Here is a 21,116-nt window from a genome sequence, read left to right as displayed (position 1 = left end):
CGATGGAGAAGAGATGCAGCCTTAGCACCAGCCTGTGCTTACCTGCAAGGCCTGGTGAGCGATGCTCCCACCCCCGAGTCCCGGCGCTCCCGCATCTCAATCTCTTCAGCCTCATTGAGGGAGTTGCCCGTGCTATCAAAGTCACTGGCAGAGGTGCCAACATCCGACATGGACCGCTCTTCGAAGTGCAGGTTGGAGGGTTCCCCTCCTGAGTCCGACTCCTCTTCCTCATCCTCCTCCTCGCCCACTTCCTCCCCAGCCAGGTCGGGGGAGATGGCTTTATACCAGAGCTCCACCTTCTGCTGCAGCCCCCACATGTGCTGTAATATGTCGTCGAGGTTCTCATAGGTCACCTCCCCGTCCCCCTTACAAAAATCCTCGCTGCTGCCGAACTCCGGCACGTTGTCGTACACACTGACCCGGCTGCCCAGGGAGCTGCAGGAGCCGCGCCGCCGGCGGCAGGCAAAGCCCCGCGGGGAGGATGCGCCCTCCATGCTGCTGCTGCTGCCGCCCCTGCCACCTCCCAGCAGCCCAACGGGGGCATTCCCGTGTTTCCAGTGGGTCAGGGAGCTGCCGCCCAAGGGACACAAGCTCTCAATGGAGAGGGATTTGGGGAAGGTGCCTGGCTTGTGGTCCTGGGGGATGTAGACCAGGCAGTTCCCCTGCAGTGCCTGCCGGTGCTGGCACTCTCCAGCGGCCCAGTTGCTGCTGGCTGTCACAGCCATTTCATAGTCCTCCAGATAGACTCCACTGCGTTTTGGGTCAGAGCTCACCTTGCTCCCAGCTGAGCCTAGCAAGCGGTTAGTCCTGTACGATATGGAGAAGAAGCGTTTTTTGCCATGGAAAGAGGAAGACATCCCTCTTTTAGAGGAGTTGGCTTTGGCGGCCACAATGTCCCCATTACTCTTCAGGGAGCCCCATCCTGGTGCAGCCGTGATGCTGCCGTGTGGGGCCACCTTCTCGTCTGGGCTGGCTTTGTCTTTGTCCTTCCTTCGGAGAGACTCGATCCTCTTCAGGAAGCTGCGAGACCGTCGCTTCTTCAGCTTCTCCTTGGAACCCTCACCACGGCTCGAGGGCTGCTCGGGCAAGGAGCGCTCGCTCAGGCTGCGGCTGGAGGTGGCGAGGGTGGTGGCGGCATGGATAGGGGACGGGGGTTCCGGTGGCACAGCCCCAGTGCCCAGCGTGCCGCCTGCGCTGCCGCTGCTGTGCAGGGACACAGCCTCCAGGTTGGTGGTGCTGAGGTCCGTGAGGACGCTCTCGCGGCTGGATGCCAGCCGCATGGCAGAGCTCAGCACCTCGGAGCCCTGCGAGAGGACATCGACAGAGCCTACCCGGGACCACCTCTTGCTGTCCCTCTGAAAAGCCCACCGGTTGCTGATGGCACACAGGTCTTCTTCCTCAGAGTCTTCATTCTGTGTGGTCGAGAAAAGGGGATGATCAACTGTTTGGAACTGTGGAGGGTCAGCACACACCCCCACCTCTTTCTCCCAGGACAATCACTCAGAAGAGGGCACAGCCACCAGCACACACCTTTAAACCAGTTTTGGTCCCATTTGGCAACGGGGGGCTCCAGGAGACACAGGCATCATTTTGCCATGCCCGGGGGCCATGCTGCACTAGGGAAGGGAAGCTGCAGCTTCCAGGCTACCTCTGATGGCTCCCAGGCAGCTGGGACATCCCTGTGAAGCCTCCCCGCAAACCCTCGGCCACACACAGCAGTGCAGTAAGGGATGTGGGGTAGAATCCCTTCCCAGGCCAAAATCAGGACAGTCAGAACAACTAGGATACATCCAGAAATTATTTCCATATTCTTAACACCAACAAGGTGTGCATTTTACATGTATTATTCATTAAGGGAAATATAAAAGGTTTCACTATTAATATCCCAATATTTATCGTTGTTTGGGACACACAGACTGGTTTTACCCATCCCTCCAGGGTCAGGCTTCCTCCTTGAGATGCGTTGCTGGGGGGGGATCAGCAGAGACCCCGAGGGCAATGCTGCAGGCACGCAGTCCTGCACAGACCACCACGGGTGTCCCAGCCTGTGGTGTGGCTGCTGTGCCAGCACCTCAGAATGGTGTGGGGACACCAGGCAAACACAGGTGCCTGCTAATCCAACCAGGCACCCCCGGGCCCTGTCTGTCCTGGGAGACAGTGAAAGGAATGAATAGCGGTGCCCAGGGACAGTCCCAGCGCACACTCACATCAGCTCTGAACTCGGGGTCGCTGCCCCACCAGGGAGCACACATACCCCTCAGCCCATGCATGCCCAGGACTTACCTGTTTACGCTGAAAGTGAACTTCCAGCTTCATGGAGGCACATGTGTTCAGGGTCATCAGCCTCCTGCAAGAAACCGAGAGAGGTTTGACCCGGTCCTGGCTCCTGCTGGGGCTGCAGGGCTTGCTTTTCCGTTTTATGCTGCTTCTGTTTGAGAGCCCTTCTTGTGCACTGTCACCTGTCCCACAGCAACTGTGATTCCAGGGATTGCAGGGACACGCGGAGCCCAGCACAGCTCCAAGCCTGCTCCAGCCAAGGGGTGAAACTGCTCGAGTGCACAAGTGGCATAAGCCCTTGGTTGTGCGCCAGCAGGGATTTTGTGAGCATAGCCATCGGAGGGGCACTCTGCTCCCTCCATGAAGGTACTAGCATGTCCTGGCTGTACCTAAATGCCTGCAGATATCCCAGCACCCAGTGTTTGCTCTCACACAGCATTGAAGGATGCCCCTCTCCCACTGCTCCGAGCCATGCAGCGGGTGTTTCAGCTCCCTCTGCCTGTTGAGGGCTTGCTTTGGCCATGCCAGCAGGCACTTCACCTTTCTTTAGCCTACAGCTTCAAGTCCTGTTTCTTTTTCTTTACACAAGTGAATGAATCTCTAGTTAATTCACTTTAATTAGCACCTTCATGAATGCTACTACAAGCACTTCTGTTCCGGTGTGCAACTACCATGTCTGCAGAGCTGTAAAACAAACCTCAGGGATGTATTACCAAAAATCTGACTTAATACCCTTTTGAAACCCCACTGACCTGCTGAAAAACAACATGGTCCTGCCACGTATCCTGTGGCAGGATTAAATGCATGAAGTCTGGCAGAGGGAGCAAGATGAGAAAACACATGTGCTGGGGGGGAAAGAGAACACATCCAGGGGATTGATTGTGTTGGAAAAGCTGCATTTGCCAGTGTCCATCTAGACCTTTGGTAGGCAAATGTTGCATGAGGCCACCCCAGAGACAGCCTGGGAGGGGCTCCACACATTCCTGCCCCGTATGGCCCACCCAGCCACACCAGTCCCACGCGTGGCAGGGATGACTGGCTCTGGGCTATCAGCAATTAGCAATCTCAGAAGCCAGGAAGCGACTAAGGGACTTGAAAGCTCAGACAGGGTTAATCAGCCAGAGACTTCTCATTGCCTCTTGCCCGGCTACCACCACCAGCAGGGAAAACCAGGAGCTCACCGGGAAGTGGCACTGGGGATCCCCTCCTGCCCAGCACAGCAGCCTCTTTGTTGGGAAAACAAATAAGAGACCCTTTTCCCATTTTCCCCGCTCCCATTTCCCTTTTCCTTCTCTGCTCTGCTGGGCAGCAGCACATGTGGGAGGAACGGCAAGAGGCCGCTCTGGTTTCTCAGCATGGGTAGGATGATGTGGCCCGAAAGCCAAGGCAGGGCTGAGTCACCCACAGCATCAGATGACACACAGCCTGTCAGGACAGACAGACAGCCCTTGGGGTAGGGGGGCCCTAGTTTCAGGCGTTAGCTGCAATCACTGGGAGAGTTCCACCCCAAACACTGGCTGCCTCCCCACAGCAACACACTCGTGGCATGCCCCAGAGCTATTTTCAGCGCTGCTGCTGCAAGGGGTATCGTGTCCTGGTGGAAAATGTACAGCAGGGCTGTGTTGCCAAGCACCGGATGACTAACGTCACACGGGCACTTGTGAATGCAGAAACCCTGGGACAGAGCAGTCGTTCCAGGAAGAGGAGGGACCCGTCAGCACAGACCTCACCTACACAAATCACAGTGCAAACCAAGAGCTCCTGAACCCTGCAGTGAGCACCCACAGCTCCTAACAACTCGTGCCAGTGCTAACCAGCAGCATACGACTTCCATGGAGCCCCTCACACTGCACCTCTGCTCAGCAAATCCCTCACTGCCTGATGACCAAGTGAAACCTTATCCAAGGACACAATTTCTGGTGCAGACACATGGTTTCCAAACTGTATTTTGTTCTTGGAGATGTTATGGAGCATCCCTGCAAAATAAAGCAGCATCTAACACACTGGGCAGACACAGCTCCCTGCCCAAGGACCACAACCTGCGAGGCAGCAGGAGTGGGGCAGGGAGAGCACGAGCAGTGGGACAGCAAAACTGGGTGTTTCTTTGTGCCTATGTTCAATTTGAGAGTTCAGCTCTGACCAATCCATTTTTAATCAAGTTCTACAAGCTGGAGTTACCCAAGCTTGAAATTAAAACACAGCCTGGAAGCCACACAAAGAGAAGAATTATTCCTGGGGAATGTTTCTGTTCACCAGGAGCTCTGCATGTTCAAAATGAAACATGCTGTCTTGTTCTCTAGCACCACCCAGAAGCAGCCAACTCAAAAGACCAATGCATCCAGGCTCCTTCCTGCAGAGGGAGGGACGAGCTGCCGTCAGGGAGTGAGGGAGTGTTACCTGCACAGGGATTTGAGGGAGTCCTGGTCCAGGAAGCTGTGGTCCTTCTTCACAGCACTGATGTCAAGGGGGAATAGTGAGTCTGGGGAGGAAAGCAAGAGGAAAATCGGTGGCTGTTCCCAAGCCAGCTGCTCTACCAGGCACAAATGCCAGCAGGGAGCCAAGGAGGAGGAGACACCAAGGATGGAGAGATGGCGAAGCAGAAGAGCAGTGAGGGGAAAGGTGTGGGAGGCTCTGGGCCATGAGTTGGAAGAAGGCAGGAAATGGCTGGGGCATCACACTGCACCGAGAGCTGCCACCCGTGACAGCCGTGGCTGCAGGAGGGGAACCATCAGAGAGGGGAAACAGCTCCCTGCAAGCAGGACTTGACCCAGGCCCCTGGCAGCTGCTCCTCCCAAAGGACCACTCTTTGCCCACAGCTCCAGTAGGAAGCCAGCAAAGCGCAAGACAGAGATGAAGCAGGTGTGGAAAGGCCTGGGATGCACTGGTGCCTTGGGAGCGAGCACAAGCCCCAAGTGGGGAGGTGGGAGGGATGAGTCAGGCAAAGGAGAGGGACAAAAACAAGCCCCACCAGCACATTGCTGCTCCCAGCTGAGCACATCTGGAGCCTGGGCTCCACACAATGCGGGGGGGGATAAAGAGCTCTCAGCACCTCATGGTGTTTTTTAGAGAGGAGCCATCTCCCTAACTCTGCCCAAGACACATTCTGGCATTCCATAAGGCAATACATTACGCTTGCATTGAGCACTGATCAATGATTCCCTTCTCCCATTGATCCTCCAGGGTCAAGAAAGCCTCCCTGCTCCCCTAGGGAGGCTCAGAAGCTGCTAGGAGGTCCCCAGGGGACAAGAAAGCTGTACTGGTATGGTGGTACAGTAGATCTAGTAGTAGATCATTCAATCCCCACACACACCTCAAAGGCCATAGGCCAGCTCTCCACAGGCAGATAGGCTTGATGGTCTCGGGGCAGAAGCTGGAGGATGACCCAGAGGTAGTCCATGTCCTGGGACTTTGGGCAGTGTCCTTTCTAGGTAAATTAGTTGAGGGCAGTGAGGTGGCCAAACGCCTCCATCCAGCTCCCTGCTTCTCTCCATGCACTCGGAGACAACTCTGCTGGGATCAGCTATGTAGGACCTGGACCATTAACCACAAGTGTCTAAGCAGCTGTTAATGAAGCTATCAAGTACAATTACCAAGGGGATGCTGAGCCCTGCCAGCTGGGGAGAAAAACAGAATGAAACACTTGGAGGATGTGGAAAGTTTTGCTCAGAGGCCGGGGTTGTTTTATTCACAGCTCCAGCACCCAGCACCCACCGCCCCGGGCTGTAAGCATTACTTGGGGCTGACACCTGGGTCTGGGTCTCCCCTGCAGGAACCTGGCCAGTCCTTGCACGTGGCCATGCGAGGAGCCTGCCCCCTAAAATAGCAACCAGAAGCAAACAGGCAGCCAGCCATCACCAGGGGGGCAAGAGCGTGCACGTGTTGTGGGGGGCAGTGGAAGCGCTCGGCTGAACAATAGCCATGGCCACAGCCCCCCGGAGACCTGGCTTCCCACTATTGTCCCGGCCAGCAGGGCTGGCTGCAGCCACCACTCCTTGCACCGGCCCCCCTGGCAGAGACCAGAGTCCCACCATGGGTTTGAAGTGAACACAGCTCAGACCCAGCACCCTAAACCCTCCTGTGGTAGAGGAGGTGGGAGCTGGGCTGTTGGGGGGCTGCTCATCCCCTGCACCCTGGGGCCAAGGACCCACTCTGCTCCAAGCACGGGTTGCTGTAAGCTCAGCAAGTGCAGACCTTGCTGCCAAAGAGCGTACTGGGGCAGGGCAGGAGCCCGCAGAGTATGTCAATGGAGAGGAAGGGAGGAAATGCTCATCCTCCACATTACCTACCTTGGCTGCCTCTGTGCTCACACCCACTGCAAACACTCCCTGAACTACAGAAGAGCAGATGGCTCTCCACAGCCTGCCAGCCCTCAACCTCAGCAGCCACCCCGGGGACTCCTCGCAGCCCTGCCCAAAGGGGAAAAGCTTGGGAATGCAGGAAAGTGAACAGTGTGGCTTGTTCTCCAGGCCATGTCCACGTCTGGGGCTTAGAAGTTTTAACACTTGATCATTTAATTAGTAAACAATCCACTCCATCCTCCCCCAGAGCAATATGGGCTCTCCCCACAGCCACCTTTGGTACTTGGTTGTAGTATCAAGTAGTGGAGATACAGGATATGAGACCACGTACGGAGCAGGGACTGGGATCAGCAGCTCTCACCTTCGTAAAGCTGGGCATACTGGGGGAACCCCGCCGCTCGCAGCCAGTCACAAGCTTTCTTGGCTTCAGTTTCTGAAAGAAAGCAAAGAGCCAGCCTGAGCATCCTGCCAGTGCTCCCCAGAGCAGCAACCACCTGCTCCTTCCAGCTCCCATGGTGCCCATCCCATGGTGTATGTGGGATATACCCACAGAGGAGGAAATACCCGGCACTAATGGGTCCCAAGGGTCCCTATGTGGAGTGCAGGGGGGGCTCTGCCCAATGCATTAGAAGCTGCTCAGCTTTAGACTTTCCACCAGCACAAGGCAAAGAGGAGGAGGTAAGAGGAGTGAGAGGATCACAGGACACAATAATTTTAACCTTTCCATGAAACATTTAATTTCTGAACCCACCAAACCAAGTACAGACCTTTGCCAAGCAAGAGAGGAAGATCTTTGTTTTTAATCATTAGTTCAGAGCTCATCAAAGCTTAGGGCTGGTCACCTCTGCAAACATCCTCCAGAAAAGCTTGCCAAAAAAGCCTTTCCTTCTCCCTCCTCCTTCCCACCACCCCAGACCACCCCACCTCTTCTTTCAAGCTGGTGTTCATTCTGGCAGGCACCAAACCCTGATGGTTTCCTGCATTCCCCCCGGCCAGTTCCCATTCCTCACACAAGGTTCAGCTATCGCTCAAACACATCCAACAGCCAGCACTATTTTCTGGGAAATTTCACTAATTTAAAGAACTTGAGGCAAAAACCAGCCCATAGCTCAGGCAGCCAAAGCAAGCTGCTGCCTGGTGTCAGCAGTCCATCGCTCTGCTGAGATTTATACTTCTGAGGGTGACAAACATTTGACCTCAATTGCAGAAATTGCAACAGCAGCTTCAGGGTCTCACCCGTGCCTCTTGGAGGCACCACCCAGCACAGACTGGACTGAGGCCGCATCCACCCAGAGCAGACCGCAGTGAAACACCCCAATTTCATCACCATCCACCAACAGCCTCAGCCGAGAGCTCTGGCTGCATTTCCAATTACAAAGCTACAGCAGAGGGAAGAAAAAAAGGCTCAAAACAAGCAGTTCAGTTAAGGATACGGCCAAGCCAAAGCCCTGGACCCAAATACTTCAGAAGTTTTGCGAAGACGTTTTGGAATAAGCGTCTGCATCTGGGTCCAAACTGTGCAGCTGTCCTTAGCTGTGCCTTGAGCCCAGTGAAATCCTGAGGCTGACCCCCTGGCCCTCAACAGGGCTGAAACCCAAAAATACCAATGGAAACCTCAACCCTGGAGCTCAGCTGGGTCGGCGCAGTCCCCACGGAGCACCACATCCCTCCAATGCACCTCTGCAGGAGAACACGTCCGGCTGGGATGGCACCAACACTCATGGTCAGAAAGCTCTGCAGGGCACCTCTGGGACAAGGAGGGTTGAAGGATGGACATCTCCCTCAGCCCCCCCTGCTGATAGACCCTGCCAGACCCCCTCCTCCTCCTCTGTCACTCACAATGGAATCACTGACCATGGGGCTGCAGCTCAGGGTGCCGCCAGCCAAGAACAGAAACACCAACCTCCCCCTAATGCTGCCCCACGATGTCCTGACCCCCTGCTGCCCACCACCCCTAGGGAGGGATGGGTCTGGCATCTCCCTCACGGAGGGCAGCTGAGGGCAGCCAGAACCAGAGCCGCGTGCCAAGCTTACCCCTGACGGCGGAGGGGATGAAGTGGTAGAAGAGCAGGGCCGGGGGACGTGCGGCACCCCTGTGACACCCAGCGTGACCACAGCCACCGCGCCAGGCCGAGGAGCAGCCGGGAGCCAGGGCTGCAGCCGGCAGCAGGATGCTCCCGTGCGGGACCGAGCTCGGCTGCCCATGGCCCCGGTGGAAATGAGGAGTCAGAGCACGACATTTCCTTCCCCTCCACTGCCACCTCCTCCCGGCGCAGGGGCAGGCGGGGGGGGCTGAACCTCCCTCCTCACCCTGTTTTGGAGCTGGGTCCAAGGCTTTGACCGCGGCAGCGAGCCCTGCATCTCCCTGGAGCCCTGCAGAGCAGGGACAGAACCCACCGAGCGCAGCGGGCTCTGCCCAGCCCAGGCAGGAGCCCTCCCTATGTCACAGCCCTGGCACAGAAAAGGTTTCCAAGTGTCCACGTCCTGGACAGAGCCATCAGCCAGCTTCCTCCTCCCACCGCCCTTCCCACAGACGTGCTTTCCCAGGGAAGTGCAGGAAAGGATGGGCAGGCAATACTCCCACTGAACACACCGATGAGTGGTGAAGCGCACCAGGGCCATGTCCAGATGCTCTACATGGGGTCCCCAGACCTCTCTGCCACCTCTCTGGGAGCTCCATGGCCAGGAGTGGGCAATGGGGGGGCCAAACCCACACTGAACAGCCAGCAGCACAAGTGCCTGTGTGGAAATCCAGCCCAAGCCCCCAGGGCCATTGCCTGGAGACCCTCCACTGGCTCAAGAAACCACAAGCAGCAGCAACAGAGATGGGTTTCTAACTGGGAAACCCATATGTCCAACTGGAAAATGCGTGTGTTTCCAGGCATACGGATTCTCTGGTGTCTAATAAAGGCTCATTGCATGCTACACCCACCCTCAGCCAGGCCAGGAAGAGGGTCTGGACAGCAAACAATTTTCACAAGCTTCTATCCTCAATATCTTTGAGATTTGTAGTTTAAACATGATGGAAATGATCCCGTTCCAGTTGTGTTGTGGGAGGAGCAGGCACACAGACACCAGCAGACAGGCACATAAACATGCACGGAGCCCACGCTTCCCTAAGAAACGAGAATAAATCCCACAAAGCCACCTTCTCACCACACACCAAACCCAAGCTCAGAGGAGCCCAAAGATCCCCTGCTCATGGGCAGCCATGGAGCCAGCCAGCAGCAGTGTGAGTCACCTGTGCCAGACAGACAGGTTCTCATTTTGCCAGTGAAAGTGGAAGCAAAGGGTGAAACTCAACATGAAAGTGGAAAAAGAGGGCAAAATTCCCCCAGTCATCGCCCTGCACAGTCACTGAACCGTAACACATCAGTGTGGGGGGAAGTGAGATCTGCACCGGGTTTGCGGTGGCTCTGATGGGAATGGCTCCTGGCCATGGGATGTCTGGAGCCTGACATCCCTCCCTCAAATGCCTTTGGGGCTACATCTACCTCACCCCTGACCTGGAACAGGCGTGGATGGGGAAAAGCCCCAGAGAGGCAATAAAAGCTCTAAAACGAGCAAGCTGAACACCGGAGGCCAGCGCAGTTACAGGCAGGAAAGCCACTTCCCAGAACCCCGGCTCTGCACTTTTGTTTTAGAAACCAAGAATAAAAAAAGGAGCAGTCACACCCCAGGATCCCAGCTTCTCACAGCAAGCTTCCAAATTCCCCATTAAAAAGTCCCACACAGCCAATTAGTGTGAGAAAAGAAAACCACATCATAAAATCGCCCCTGCGTTACCTAATGGAAAGCCGTGATTCCAGCTGCCCGGCAGATGTGGGCGGGAGCTCCCAACCTCCAGCTGCCACAGGGAATGCTTTTTTTTTTTTCTTTTCTTTTTGGTGTGTTTTCTTTCCATCCTGCCTTAAAATAAACTTGCTTACAGCAGTCACTATGCAGAAGCGTGCCCCGCTTCCCTTCCCAGTCTGTAAACAGAAGGAGTTGCCTGCTTTTTACAGAAACGATAGAAAGTCCTGACACATCTCCCAAACCCAGGGGTCTGTGCCTTCATTGCTTGAAAAAGCGAGGAGCTGAAACAAGTTTCCATGGGAAACGCATATCCTACTACTGTTGAAGTTACTGGGGCCAGGGCATTGCCAGTGAAAGAGGAATAAGTTCTGCTTGCAATACAGGGTGCTTACAGAAATCAGGGTTGCCTCTCTGAAAGGGGCATCACCCAAATACATTGAGAGCCAAGTTTGGACCTGACTAAAGGCACCTCTCCCCTTCCAGGATGCTTAGCAGAGGCACGCAGAGGAAGCTCCCATGCTGTGCTGAAGCTGCTGCTTGCACCAACCTGGGCTTTCACAGCAGGAGAGGCACACTGTGTTTCACACAGCCATGGGCATCCTCCCTCCACACATGGTTTGGCACACAGCACCCATAAATACCAGTTATCTGCTTCCAGCCCGGCCAGCTCCCAGCACCATCCAGCAAACCGCAGAGATTTCAAACCCACCAGCATGGACAGGGCACACAGATAGGAATGAGAAATGCTGTTGGACACTCGCCCAGATGCAGTAGGTTTCCATAATTATCCTTCATGCAGTAAATAGGTCTCACAAGTTTGGGGAACTGATACATCGCCAACAAGGAATTGTTCAAATGCCTTCACACCTCCAGCTCCAAAATGCCTTGCCTGCTCCCAAGGGCATCGCTTCCCTGGGACAGCACCATGCAGGGGGTGACAGCCCAGCCACCCTGTTCATGCCCCAGACAGCCAGTGTATGGTGTGGATGAAGGCAAGGGACATCTGAGGGTAAAATCCAGCCTACAGGTAGCATGCGAACTGTAGGCTAGTGTCTGTGTGGGTACCCAAGCACGGGCTGGTACAACCTGTGGAGGAAGCCATCTGGCCACCCATGGGGCAAGGAGACCAAAGCCATTGGGTTCCTGAATACCTCATGCACCACCCTCATATGTCACCGCAAGCTCCTCTGCTCCCAGACACGCTGTGGCCACCAGCCCAGTGACTTTCCCTCCTTCCCCTTCGCCCCTGGACAGTACCTGGCTGCGGCTGATGCTCAGTGTCCTGCTTGGTGTGCTGTGCCCCAGACGGCAGCAAGGCTGGAAACCTCAGCAACCCCTCAGTGTGGACAGCAGAGAGTAAGGAAGGGCCCTAGGATACTGGACAAGTTGCTGCTCTATTGCCCAAGTGAAGTTTCCAGGTAAAGAAAACAGGCTCCACTCCAGCGGATGGCCCCCTGTTTTGGAGCTGAGTCCCCTGCCTTATCTCTGCCCTGCTCGCATCTCGGCTCAGCCCCAGGGCTGCATGTAACCACGGTTATCAACTGCAAGCAACAGCTTTGGTTTCCTCTCCTGCAAACGAGCCTAACAGTAGTCTTGCGTCTGTTCTAAATAAAGTTAAAACAGCTCTTTGCACCCAAAGCGAGCATAACCTTGTGTTTTGCAGTGCAGAAACATGACATAAGAGCACAATGAAGCCCAGGGCAATGCCAGAGCTTGGCAGTGCAGCCAGCCCTGCCAAAAACTTGCTTCTCCCTTTCCAGGCTGGACACAGGAGCTTCATCCCATCTGCACAGGGAACAGCACCACAGCCACAAACATTGCTTGGAGCAACTTAAATTCATGTTTGCAACCTTTTCTGTCCTTAATAAAAATTGCAAGACAGCACTGAAGTAACCACATCAGCCCCAAATGAATTAGGCTTCACTGTACCTTCGCAAAATGCAAACACATTTGTTACCTTCTTTACTTTGAAAGGGGAAAACGCTCCTCCTTTCCTTCCTCTGTGACAACAGAGCCTCACAGCCACCTCCAGAGAAGCCAGTGCCCACCTCCTGCAGCAGTGAAGGATCTCCTTCTCTCCTCCGTGGTGTTACTTTGGACCCAGTAAGGCAGCACTGAACAACTGACACCCATGCCCAAGAGCATGGGTGAACCTGCTGCTGGAGGGACGGTGTCTGCTGGACATGGCTGCTTCCCAGAGGCACCTCTGCCCCTCAGAGTCTTGCAGCACCTTTGGCCACCTCGGGACCCCTCCTGCTGGCCCTCAGCTTCATGCTGCCCCAGGAACACGAGCATGGCGGTAGCTCAGGGGTTAAGTGTCCTGCATTTGAGCACTGCAGCTGCAGAGCAGATGTCTGATGGGAACAAGGGGATGCAAAGGGCACCGATAGGAACAGAAACAAAGGACCAGGAAGGTGAAGACCCTGATCTGTGTTCCTAGCCTCCCCCACCTGCATTTCTGCATCTGCTCTGACCCCACAGGAACAACAGACAGGGCAGGAACTCATCCGCTCCTGTGACCTGGGACCCCAGCAGCAAGCACGGTTTCCACAGCTGAAGAAGGCAATGGCAAAGCAAGCTCAGGGGGGGAGAGAAGGCCTCCGGCTCCAGCCCTCCCTAAGCACCACCCCGAGAAGGTCTGTCAGTGCGGGCACGGCCTCTACCCAGACACAGACTTGGGGTGAAGTTACCATCTTTCTTTGGCACCAGTTATTCATTTCAGACATTTACCGTGCTGAGCTGCCTGTATCTCTATAAATGTCCATCTGCACGGGACAATGAGAAGCTTCCCAATGGAAATACCAGTTAAAAGAAGGAGATTGCATGATGAAGCGCCCAGCGAAGAACACCACAAAACCCCAGCACAACCCCAAACAGCTGAAAGAAAGAGATGGCACCCAACCATGGGATGGAAAGGCAGAGCTTTGCAGGTCCGCCTGAGCTCCCCCTTCCCTGCACTCATGCTCCACCAGCCCTGTGCCTGCAGCCAGCGAGCAGCACTCACAGAGAAACAGGCAGCCTGCCCCAAACACAATTGCTGTGGGCACAAAGAGCAGTGAATGTACGTTGGCAGATGTTACACGCATTTTCAGTGCTCAGGTGGCTGTGGTGGCATGGTGCTCTCATTTCTGCTACTGGAAACCCAGAAGAGAAGTGTCGAGAAGCAAGATGCAAACAGCTGCTCAGATGCTGAAGAAAATTAATCCATCTTGCCCATGCTGTATCCCACCCTCTCTAAAGCTGCACTGCTGTTTTCCTGTTGATCATCCCCTGGATCTCACACACACACACTTTGTTTGGACTAGCAGACGCCGTCCTGCCGGGCCAGCCCAAGCTCTGCACCTGACCGCCCCAGTAGCGCCGGGGCACAGCATTCACCATCTGCAATGGCACAGGCCAAAACCGCACCTCCCGCACGAGGAGGGATGACATTGTGCATTTCTTTACATGCACAACAGGAGCCCATTTTCCCATTGCTTGGAAGAGCGTCAGGCCCAGCACCAACAAAATGATGCCCAGTTAGCCTATTCTCGCCTCCAGCATGTTGCAAGGTTGAAGCCCAGAGAGCTGCATCGCAGTGCTGCTTCTGCCTCAGCACTTACACCACAAGCAATGAGAGACCCAACACAAGCCATCATTGAAGGGCAAAGAAGGTCAAGACAAGGGAAAATGGCAATAGTTTTGCTAAAAAGCCAGAATCAGCAGCAGCTCTCATGTTTGCAGAGAGCTCTGAATTCCATAAACCAACACTTGCAGCTGACACATTCGCATCTCCAGTCAATGCAACCAGATGCAGTTTCTCTCCTGCACTACATGCTGCACACTTAGGAGCTACCCTCAGCTCCTACTTTTAAATCTAGACTTGCTTAAATAATGACTTGCTTAATACATAAGGGAATTTCCTCCTACATTTATGCATTTACTTAGAATACACACAGGTGTATGTTACCAGAGGAACTCCATGGGGCAGCCTTTCCTTGTGGTCTTTCTGCAGCTTTTTCCATGCTGTACAGAATTATAAACCCATCCAATTCCAGGATGGCATACTGGCATTTGCTTTGGTCGGGCTCTATCTTGGGCCCTGCATCTGCAGCTGGTCAGGGGAGCTGTGCGAGCAAAGCACTTCTGCACTGACACCTGCACACACTCACCATCAAATGTTTGAAAATCCCATCCCATGTCAGAAAGACCTCTGCAAAACCCTGGTTTTTAACACCACAAAGTCCTGCATGTGCAGGTGACCGCAGTACCTGCAAACAGCACACTGAGGGTACATTTATAGAACAGCCCTTGTGCTCTGCACACAGCCTCCTACCCGATGGGGACATCTCCCTGCAGTCCTCCCAAAGATAACGACAAATCAAGGCATAAAACAACAACAACAAAAAAACCAAACCTAAGTTTAAAAAACCAACAGTAATATTTCTCATGCAAACACAGGTCTGCGTACACGGGGACAGGATTTGCACCCTGCCCATGGGATCTCTCCCACCACTGAAGGGCTCAGTATGAAGCCACAAGTCCCTTCTGCTGCACCCACCAGCACTGCTCTCGCACTGCTCCCAGCGCAGCAGCCAGAAGCTCCCGGGGAACATTGTCCTCCCCATCCAGCAGTTTGCCCTTCACAGCCCTGAAGCTCCCTCCCCTCCTCCCCATGCCCTCGTTTCCTCTCACTTATAACTGCTTTTAAGTAAATCAGCATCGGCAGGCAATGCCACATCCTGGGCATGGCTGGCACCAGCATCACCACGCTCCGTGACTCCCCACCAGTGCTGCCACCCCAGCCGCCCTTGCTGCCTGGCAGGAGGCAGGGGTCAGGCTCATGGAAAGGCATTTTGGCTTGGGCTCAGGAAACAACCAAAGCTTAGGAGGAGCTGGCATGCCGTGGGGCCACCACGCTTTCACCGGCTTGGCTGACTCTGTGAGAAATAAGCCCAAATATTAAAAAGGCTGCAGATCTCTTACACCTTCTGCATCTTAAGCGGGGAGCAGAGGGGCTTGAAAGAAAAGCCACACACAATGCGACTGAACCCAGCCTGTACTTTGTTGCATCCATTTCCCTTCTCCTTCCTACCACACACAGCCTCACACTCAATACCAGCAGTGCTGTACTGCAGCAGGGGCTCAGGGCTCACAGCGTGCCCCGCTGCAGCCCCTCTCCAAGCAGGCAATGCTTCTGTCAGGGCAGGAGCTACAGATCATTGCAAGGAAGTAAAAACAAAGGTAAAGGAAAGTCTGGTCTGTTTTTCAAGAAAAGGAAAAAAAACTTCGAACAAATTACACCCCCTAACCCTTCCTTCACCCTGCTGCACAAGAGCCAAAGCGAACTGAACTTGCTGCAAAGGAAACGCTGTTTTCAAGAAATCTCCAACAAGAAAAAAGAGGTCACTTTACAGACTTTCCCATCTCCCCTGAGAACGCGCTCGCTGGCTGAAGCCTCCTGATACAAATACAAAGCTGGGACACAAGCAGACTCACCATGGCAGAAGCCGTTAATCCTGGCTTTGTTCATTGGAAAACGTGGATTAAATGCAGAGAAAAATATCAGCATGACAACTGCCCTCCTCGATCCCCCACCCCAAGCACCATCCACGGAGGCGAGAGCGCTCCCGGCCAAAGACCTTCCCACAGGCAGTCAGCTGGAGATCCCTGATTTTTCCGCGCAGTCCGGCTGTACCCAGCTAATCAAACCTGCCCTCTCTGACCCTGCCTGCAGGGACAACCATCTAGCTTCTCATTCAGCAGCAAACAGGACATCCCGGGCGTGCAAAGGGCTGAACTGTCGGAACAGCAGGGGTGGGAGCTGGTGGGGAGCGCGGGAGGAAGCCCGAGAGCGCACAAGCACGCAGGCACGCTGCTTAACTGTTTCCAGCTCTCCGTAAGCCCTGCCCGAGAGGCAGGATGGGATTGAGTCCCCCTCCTGAGCAGCTGTGCCTGTGGTTGGGGCATTCCCATCCTTGTCCTGGCCCACGGATGCCAGTTCCAGCCAGGTGGGTTGTGGCTTTCAACTGCAAGTGGGAAAATTAGGTACTGAGATGGCTCCAGTGTGAAACTTCCCACGAGGCTGCATTTTGCTGGCACAAGGAGCTGGAAGCAGGACCAATGGAAGGGGAGTGATGGATACCACCAAAACCCCCTTTCTCATCCAATCAGATGTCGATTAGCCAAAGCAGTGACCATAAACCTCAGCTTCAGGGCTCCTCTCGGTTGGCTGTTTGCGGAGTGCAGAGCTGACACCGCTCACAGCACACGTGAATGCAGCCTTTCCCATGCACAGGAAAGCAAAGGCTGAGCCACCAGGAATTTCTCAGTCCCTCAAAACACCAAAGAGGACCAAAAGCTTTGGCAGATGGCTCAGGGACAGCAACACGAGCACCTGTTATCCAAGATATCTAGACTTGGTTGCCTGACTTTCTACTAATTCGTGCTCTTTCTACTTTCTAATGAATACTAATTCTAATGAATTAGCAGAAAGTAGAATCAGTGTTTTACCTTGCCTGGGAGTGCTCCTTCCCTCCACACAGGCAGGATTCGACTGACCTTTTCAGGCAGACCAAAGCAGAGGGAAACAGCACGGTCCAAATGAGAAGGTTCTGGTTGACATGGAATTAATCTCCGTAATGAAAAGCACATTCTGTGCAACTGCACTTCCGTGAGTCGATGCTTTTTGGCATAAATAGCTTACAGAATGAGCTGTGAGATCCCCTCAGCTGAGAGGGACCTGGCAGGGGAGATCCCAGGTCCAAAGTGCAGAGGGGGACAGCTGAGAGGAGAGGGCTGGTAAATACATCTGCAAGCAAACCTTGGAGAGGAGCAGCTTGAAAACACCCGCACGCGTGACAGCAAGTGCGTCCGGCTGCCAGCAGCCATCGCCTCGCAGATGGGGAGCGTTTCAGCGGCCATCCGCGTTACCAGCCACCATGTGCACCATTTCCACCAACGCAGGAGGAGTCGAGAGCCACTTCCAAATGTGATCTCACATCCCAGCAATGCAGGGAAGTGCCGGGCCTCAGAGACAACAGTGCTGCTGCCCGGCTGCGTGCCTCAGCTGAGGGTGCCTTGGCGGCTGCCCGGTCCAGCTCACAACACACACTCCACTAAAGCTGCTCAGGGATCCCAAAAAGCTATTTTGACATAGGAGGTTAATAAAATCCCTGAACCAAGAGGTCTTTGATCCTCTCGGGACTGAAAGAAAGCGCTTTCCTTGCAAAGAGGCTGAAAGCCAGCAGTGGATTTAGCCAACTGATAACAAATAATAACCACCACTGTATCATACAGTGAAAAAAACCTTTCCGTGCACACATGGCAGCAGACACCAAACCCCAGTGACGGTGCAGGTGGCTGCTGGAGGTGCTGGTGGGAGAGGCTGGCTCTCCAAGGGGACATGTGCCACCCATGCCCATGGCAGCATTGGAACCCGGTCATCCAGAAGTGTGCAGGGAGGCACAGGAGGGTGCCATACACACGTCCTGCCCACTGCAACGGGAATTTTGGTCCAGTTCTCCTCAGGAAAAGCCTCTTCCACCACTCCCCCCGGCCAGGCCTTTCTGTCATTAATGCTACCATGGCGTCACAGAAGGAAACCAGACTGTAATTTCCAGCTGCACCAAAAGAGCAGCAGCTGCCTACAGTGTCTCCAGTGAGCCAACATCTGTAGGTGGGTGAGAAGGGAGAAGAGCAGCTTTGCTGGCTCCAAAGCAACAGGAGAGGCCACCAAGCGTCCTCTCATCCTGAAATGCTGCCTGGGGTAGGAGGCTGAGGGGGTCCCTGAACCTACAGCTCCTTCTGGGACACAGAGGAGATCCTGGTGCCATTGTCCCCTTCACCTGTGGGAGAAAGGGGGAGTTGGCACAGCGCATCCGAGGGCTGCCTGCATGTCTTGGGGAGCTGCTGCCCAGAGAAATGAGGGAAGGGGGCCCCAGCGGCAGGAGAACATCCAGCATGGGGACCTGTGTGTTGGCTTGTTGCGTCTCCTTCTCCAGCTGGTCTTCTCCCAGTCTCTCTGACATCCGGCTAGAAAGAGGGCTAATGTGTTCATCCAACATATCCTGATGCCGCTGGTAAAAGCTGTACTGATTCCAGTCCATCCCTCCGCTAGGTCACACCGTGGGCTTCAACACCAGGTTATTCCTTTCTCACTGTGTTACCAGTTCATCGTGGGAAACATGATAGGTTTCTCATCCCCTACCAAGGGATTCAGCATTGCAAAATATCCCACCCAACCCTCAGCTTACCTCCGTACATCCTGGTAGGTAGGACAGAAGAGGCCATTGCTAGAGGCAAGACACCAACCCAAAGACCACTGTGGTGGCTTCTGCCTTCTCCAAAGCTCTCCTCTGAACCCAGGACCCTCCAGACTGTGCTGTCCAGCACAGCTAGTGAGCCCATAACCATCACAAAAACCTGGAGGTCAGAGCAAAACCTGAGAACAAGGGTGAAACCACATAGCATGGACCTGAGGCTTATGGAGGTGACCTGAGCAAAGCCTACGGCCCTTCCTCTCTCTCCTTTTCCCCTTCCCACTGGAAGGAGACAGTGTTGGGGCTGGAGTGGAAGCTCAAGGGTTCCTTTTCTTTATGAAGTTAACAGGAGCTGCTGGAGAGAGCAGGCCAACAGACTCTTTGAGAAGTGCTTTTAAAGGATGTCACACTTCTGCAAAGAGACAAAGGAATATTTCAAAAAAATACAGAAGTCTCCTTGCCAGGAATGTGGGGAACGTCAGGGAATATTACAAAACAGGATGCAAAACCTGGCCTCAAGCAATGTCACAGGCTCATATGCTGGCCTGACAGTCAAGATGCTGAATCCTAATGGAAGACAAACCATGGGAATGGCAGACTTGGTTTACCTGTCCTGGTCCCATCTGCTCTCTCCCACCAAAGCAGCCAGCACAGCCATCTTTACCAGCCAGCCCCGCACCCCACACCCCCACAGACACAACCAAGACACAGCCTAAAACGTGGCCCTTTATGTATAACATGGCATTTTCTGAGGAGCTGAAGCAAGCAAAGCCTCGTGGCACGTGGCCGAAGAGCCTGTTCACATTTCAGCAGAGGGAGGATCTGAGGATGCACAGAGGGAACTGGACTGGTCCATAGCCAAAGGATAGCCCTGAAATTTAGACCTGTGCTGTAAGCATTGCAAAACACTTCTCTGAGATGGTTAAAATCGCTCTCTCTTCAGTTTTCTGTTAACAAACCAAGTACTTCCCAGCCTTCCTAGGGATGCACAAGCACATGAGCTCACACCCCCCTGCACAGCTATACTGGCTCAAGGGAAGTTATAATACTGAACACCCTGGAGTCAGTGCTGTGGCTGCAGACAGCAAGGTCAGAAGCAGAGGAAGACCTCCCTAGGGTCAGGGCAAGGAGAAGCCCATGGGTTAGAGGACAGCAGGAAGCTCTAATTCAACACACCAACTATTTACAGGAGCAGCACTAGAAAACAGAGGCCAGTTACTGGCAGAGCAGTGCTTTTTGGCAGGAACAGACATGTTTTTTTTCCAGTTTCCCTTTCTTGTGAAAGCCCCTGTGTAAGTAAAAGATTTGTCACAGCAAGACCTACTCAGGGTTTTCTTCCCTGCCTGAGTATTGCCCCAACAGCACAATGGTCTCACTTGTGCTCACAGCCAGACACAGCGAGGACGAGTCTGCTGCTACTGGGAAACCATTTCCCCTCGTGACTGGCACAGGGCTGATGAAGACCCCAGCCTGCATCTGATGCTTTCCAGTTTACACTGAGAGAACTTTGTCCTGAAGACAGTCACACTGAAATATCCACCTGCGATCATACATGGAGGAAACTTCAACTCTGCTGCAGTGGCCACTGTTTTGGGGCAGAAGGACCAAAGCAAAGGCTGTCACAGTGCTCAGCTGGGTCTCCTTGAACAGCAGGAAACCAGGCGGGAAGAGTCCTCCAAAGAGCTTGAAGCCCATACAACCACATATTGCAGGGCGAGGGACCTCAGCAGCACCATCCCCTGTCGCTGCATCTCAGGGGCTGCCCACCCCATGGCTGGGCCCCATACTCAGGTGCTTTGCAGAGCAGTATCTTACACAAGTAAACTTCCCCAGCAGTCATTTTTGCATGCTTCAGAACACACCTTTAAAGTGTTTGTCTCTTCTCAAGCAAGCATTACCTTTCAGCCTCGCTAGTGTGCAGCAGTTCTCCTGTTGATGTTTCTAAGGAAACCTTTGCCTCAAAAAACTTCTACCTTAGAGCTGCGGGCTAACGTCATCTGTGGTAAATCAATCAGCTCACATCCTTTTAAAACTCATCTGTGTCTATTTTTGAGTCACTAATTTTTGACTCACACATGCATGTTTTCTGAAGGAACTTAAAGCCCTTAATTAACACTCTGCTTTCACAAGTGATTAGAATGAGCACTGAGCTGCTTGGAAATGGCAGCCTGTGAAAGCCTCTATTCCCTTCCCTTTGCAAAGGGCTAGCCTAGAGCACCAGCGGTCCTGGGCAACATCAGCATCTTCAAGGGGCGAGCAGCACCAGCCCTCCAGCCACCACAGCTGTTCCCTAGCCAGCCCCATCCCAGACAGGCTGTACCTTGCTTTAGTCCAAGAAAATAGCAAGTTCAGTGCCCCAGGCAAAGCTGGAGATGGGCAAAAGGGGATCAACATCAGCACGTCAAAGCCACCAGCCCATCATTCAGTACCCAGAGGGGCTCAGAAGCCTGGCCAAGACACAAGAGTTCTTCAATAATCTGCAAAACACGGACTTGTGCAACATCAG

General features: G+C 54.0%; 1 protein-coding gene across 5 annotated transcripts in view; it reads right to left on the bottom strand.

The window, feature by feature from the left end:
* The window catches only part of STARD8 (StAR related lipid transfer domain containing 8), a 55,792-nt gene that overhangs the window by 6,859 nt on the left and 27,817 nt on the right, over positions 1 to 21,116 (bottom strand). For 2 of the 5 annotated variants that reach the window (XM_061445585.1, XM_061445583.1), the window contains 4 exons: positions 6,937 to 7,008; positions 4,675 to 4,756; positions 2,284 to 2,347; positions 43 to 1,412 (listed from right to left, as the gene is read on the bottom strand). In XM_061445585.1, the coding sequence (XP_061301569.1) occupies positions 43 to 1,412; positions 2,284 to 2,347; positions 4,675 to 4,756; positions 6,937 to 7,008 (1,588 nt within the window). Of the gene's footprint in view, positions 1 to 42; positions 1,413 to 2,283; positions 2,348 to 4,674; positions 4,757 to 6,936; positions 7,009 to 8,609; positions 8,929 to 10,361; positions 10,644 to 15,848; positions 16,141 to 21,116 lie in introns of those variants that run through there. The other 3 variants (XM_061445586.1, XM_061445582.1, XM_061445587.1) reach the window with 3 other exon arrangements.

The sequence above is a fragment of the Pezoporus flaviventris genome, unplaced genomic scaffold (assembly GCF_033815535.1).
Source record: "Pezoporus flaviventris isolate CSIRO_AGI_PZ_B2104156 unplaced genomic scaffold, CSIRO_AGI_Pfla_v1 ptg000005l, whole genome shotgun sequence".
NCBI classification, from domain to species: Eukaryota; Metazoa; Chordata; class Aves; order Psittaciformes; family Psittacidae; genus Pezoporus; species Pezoporus flaviventris.
The sequence above is the reverse complement of the archived record's forward strand: the minus strand, read 5'-3'. Positions and strand labels throughout refer to the sequence as shown.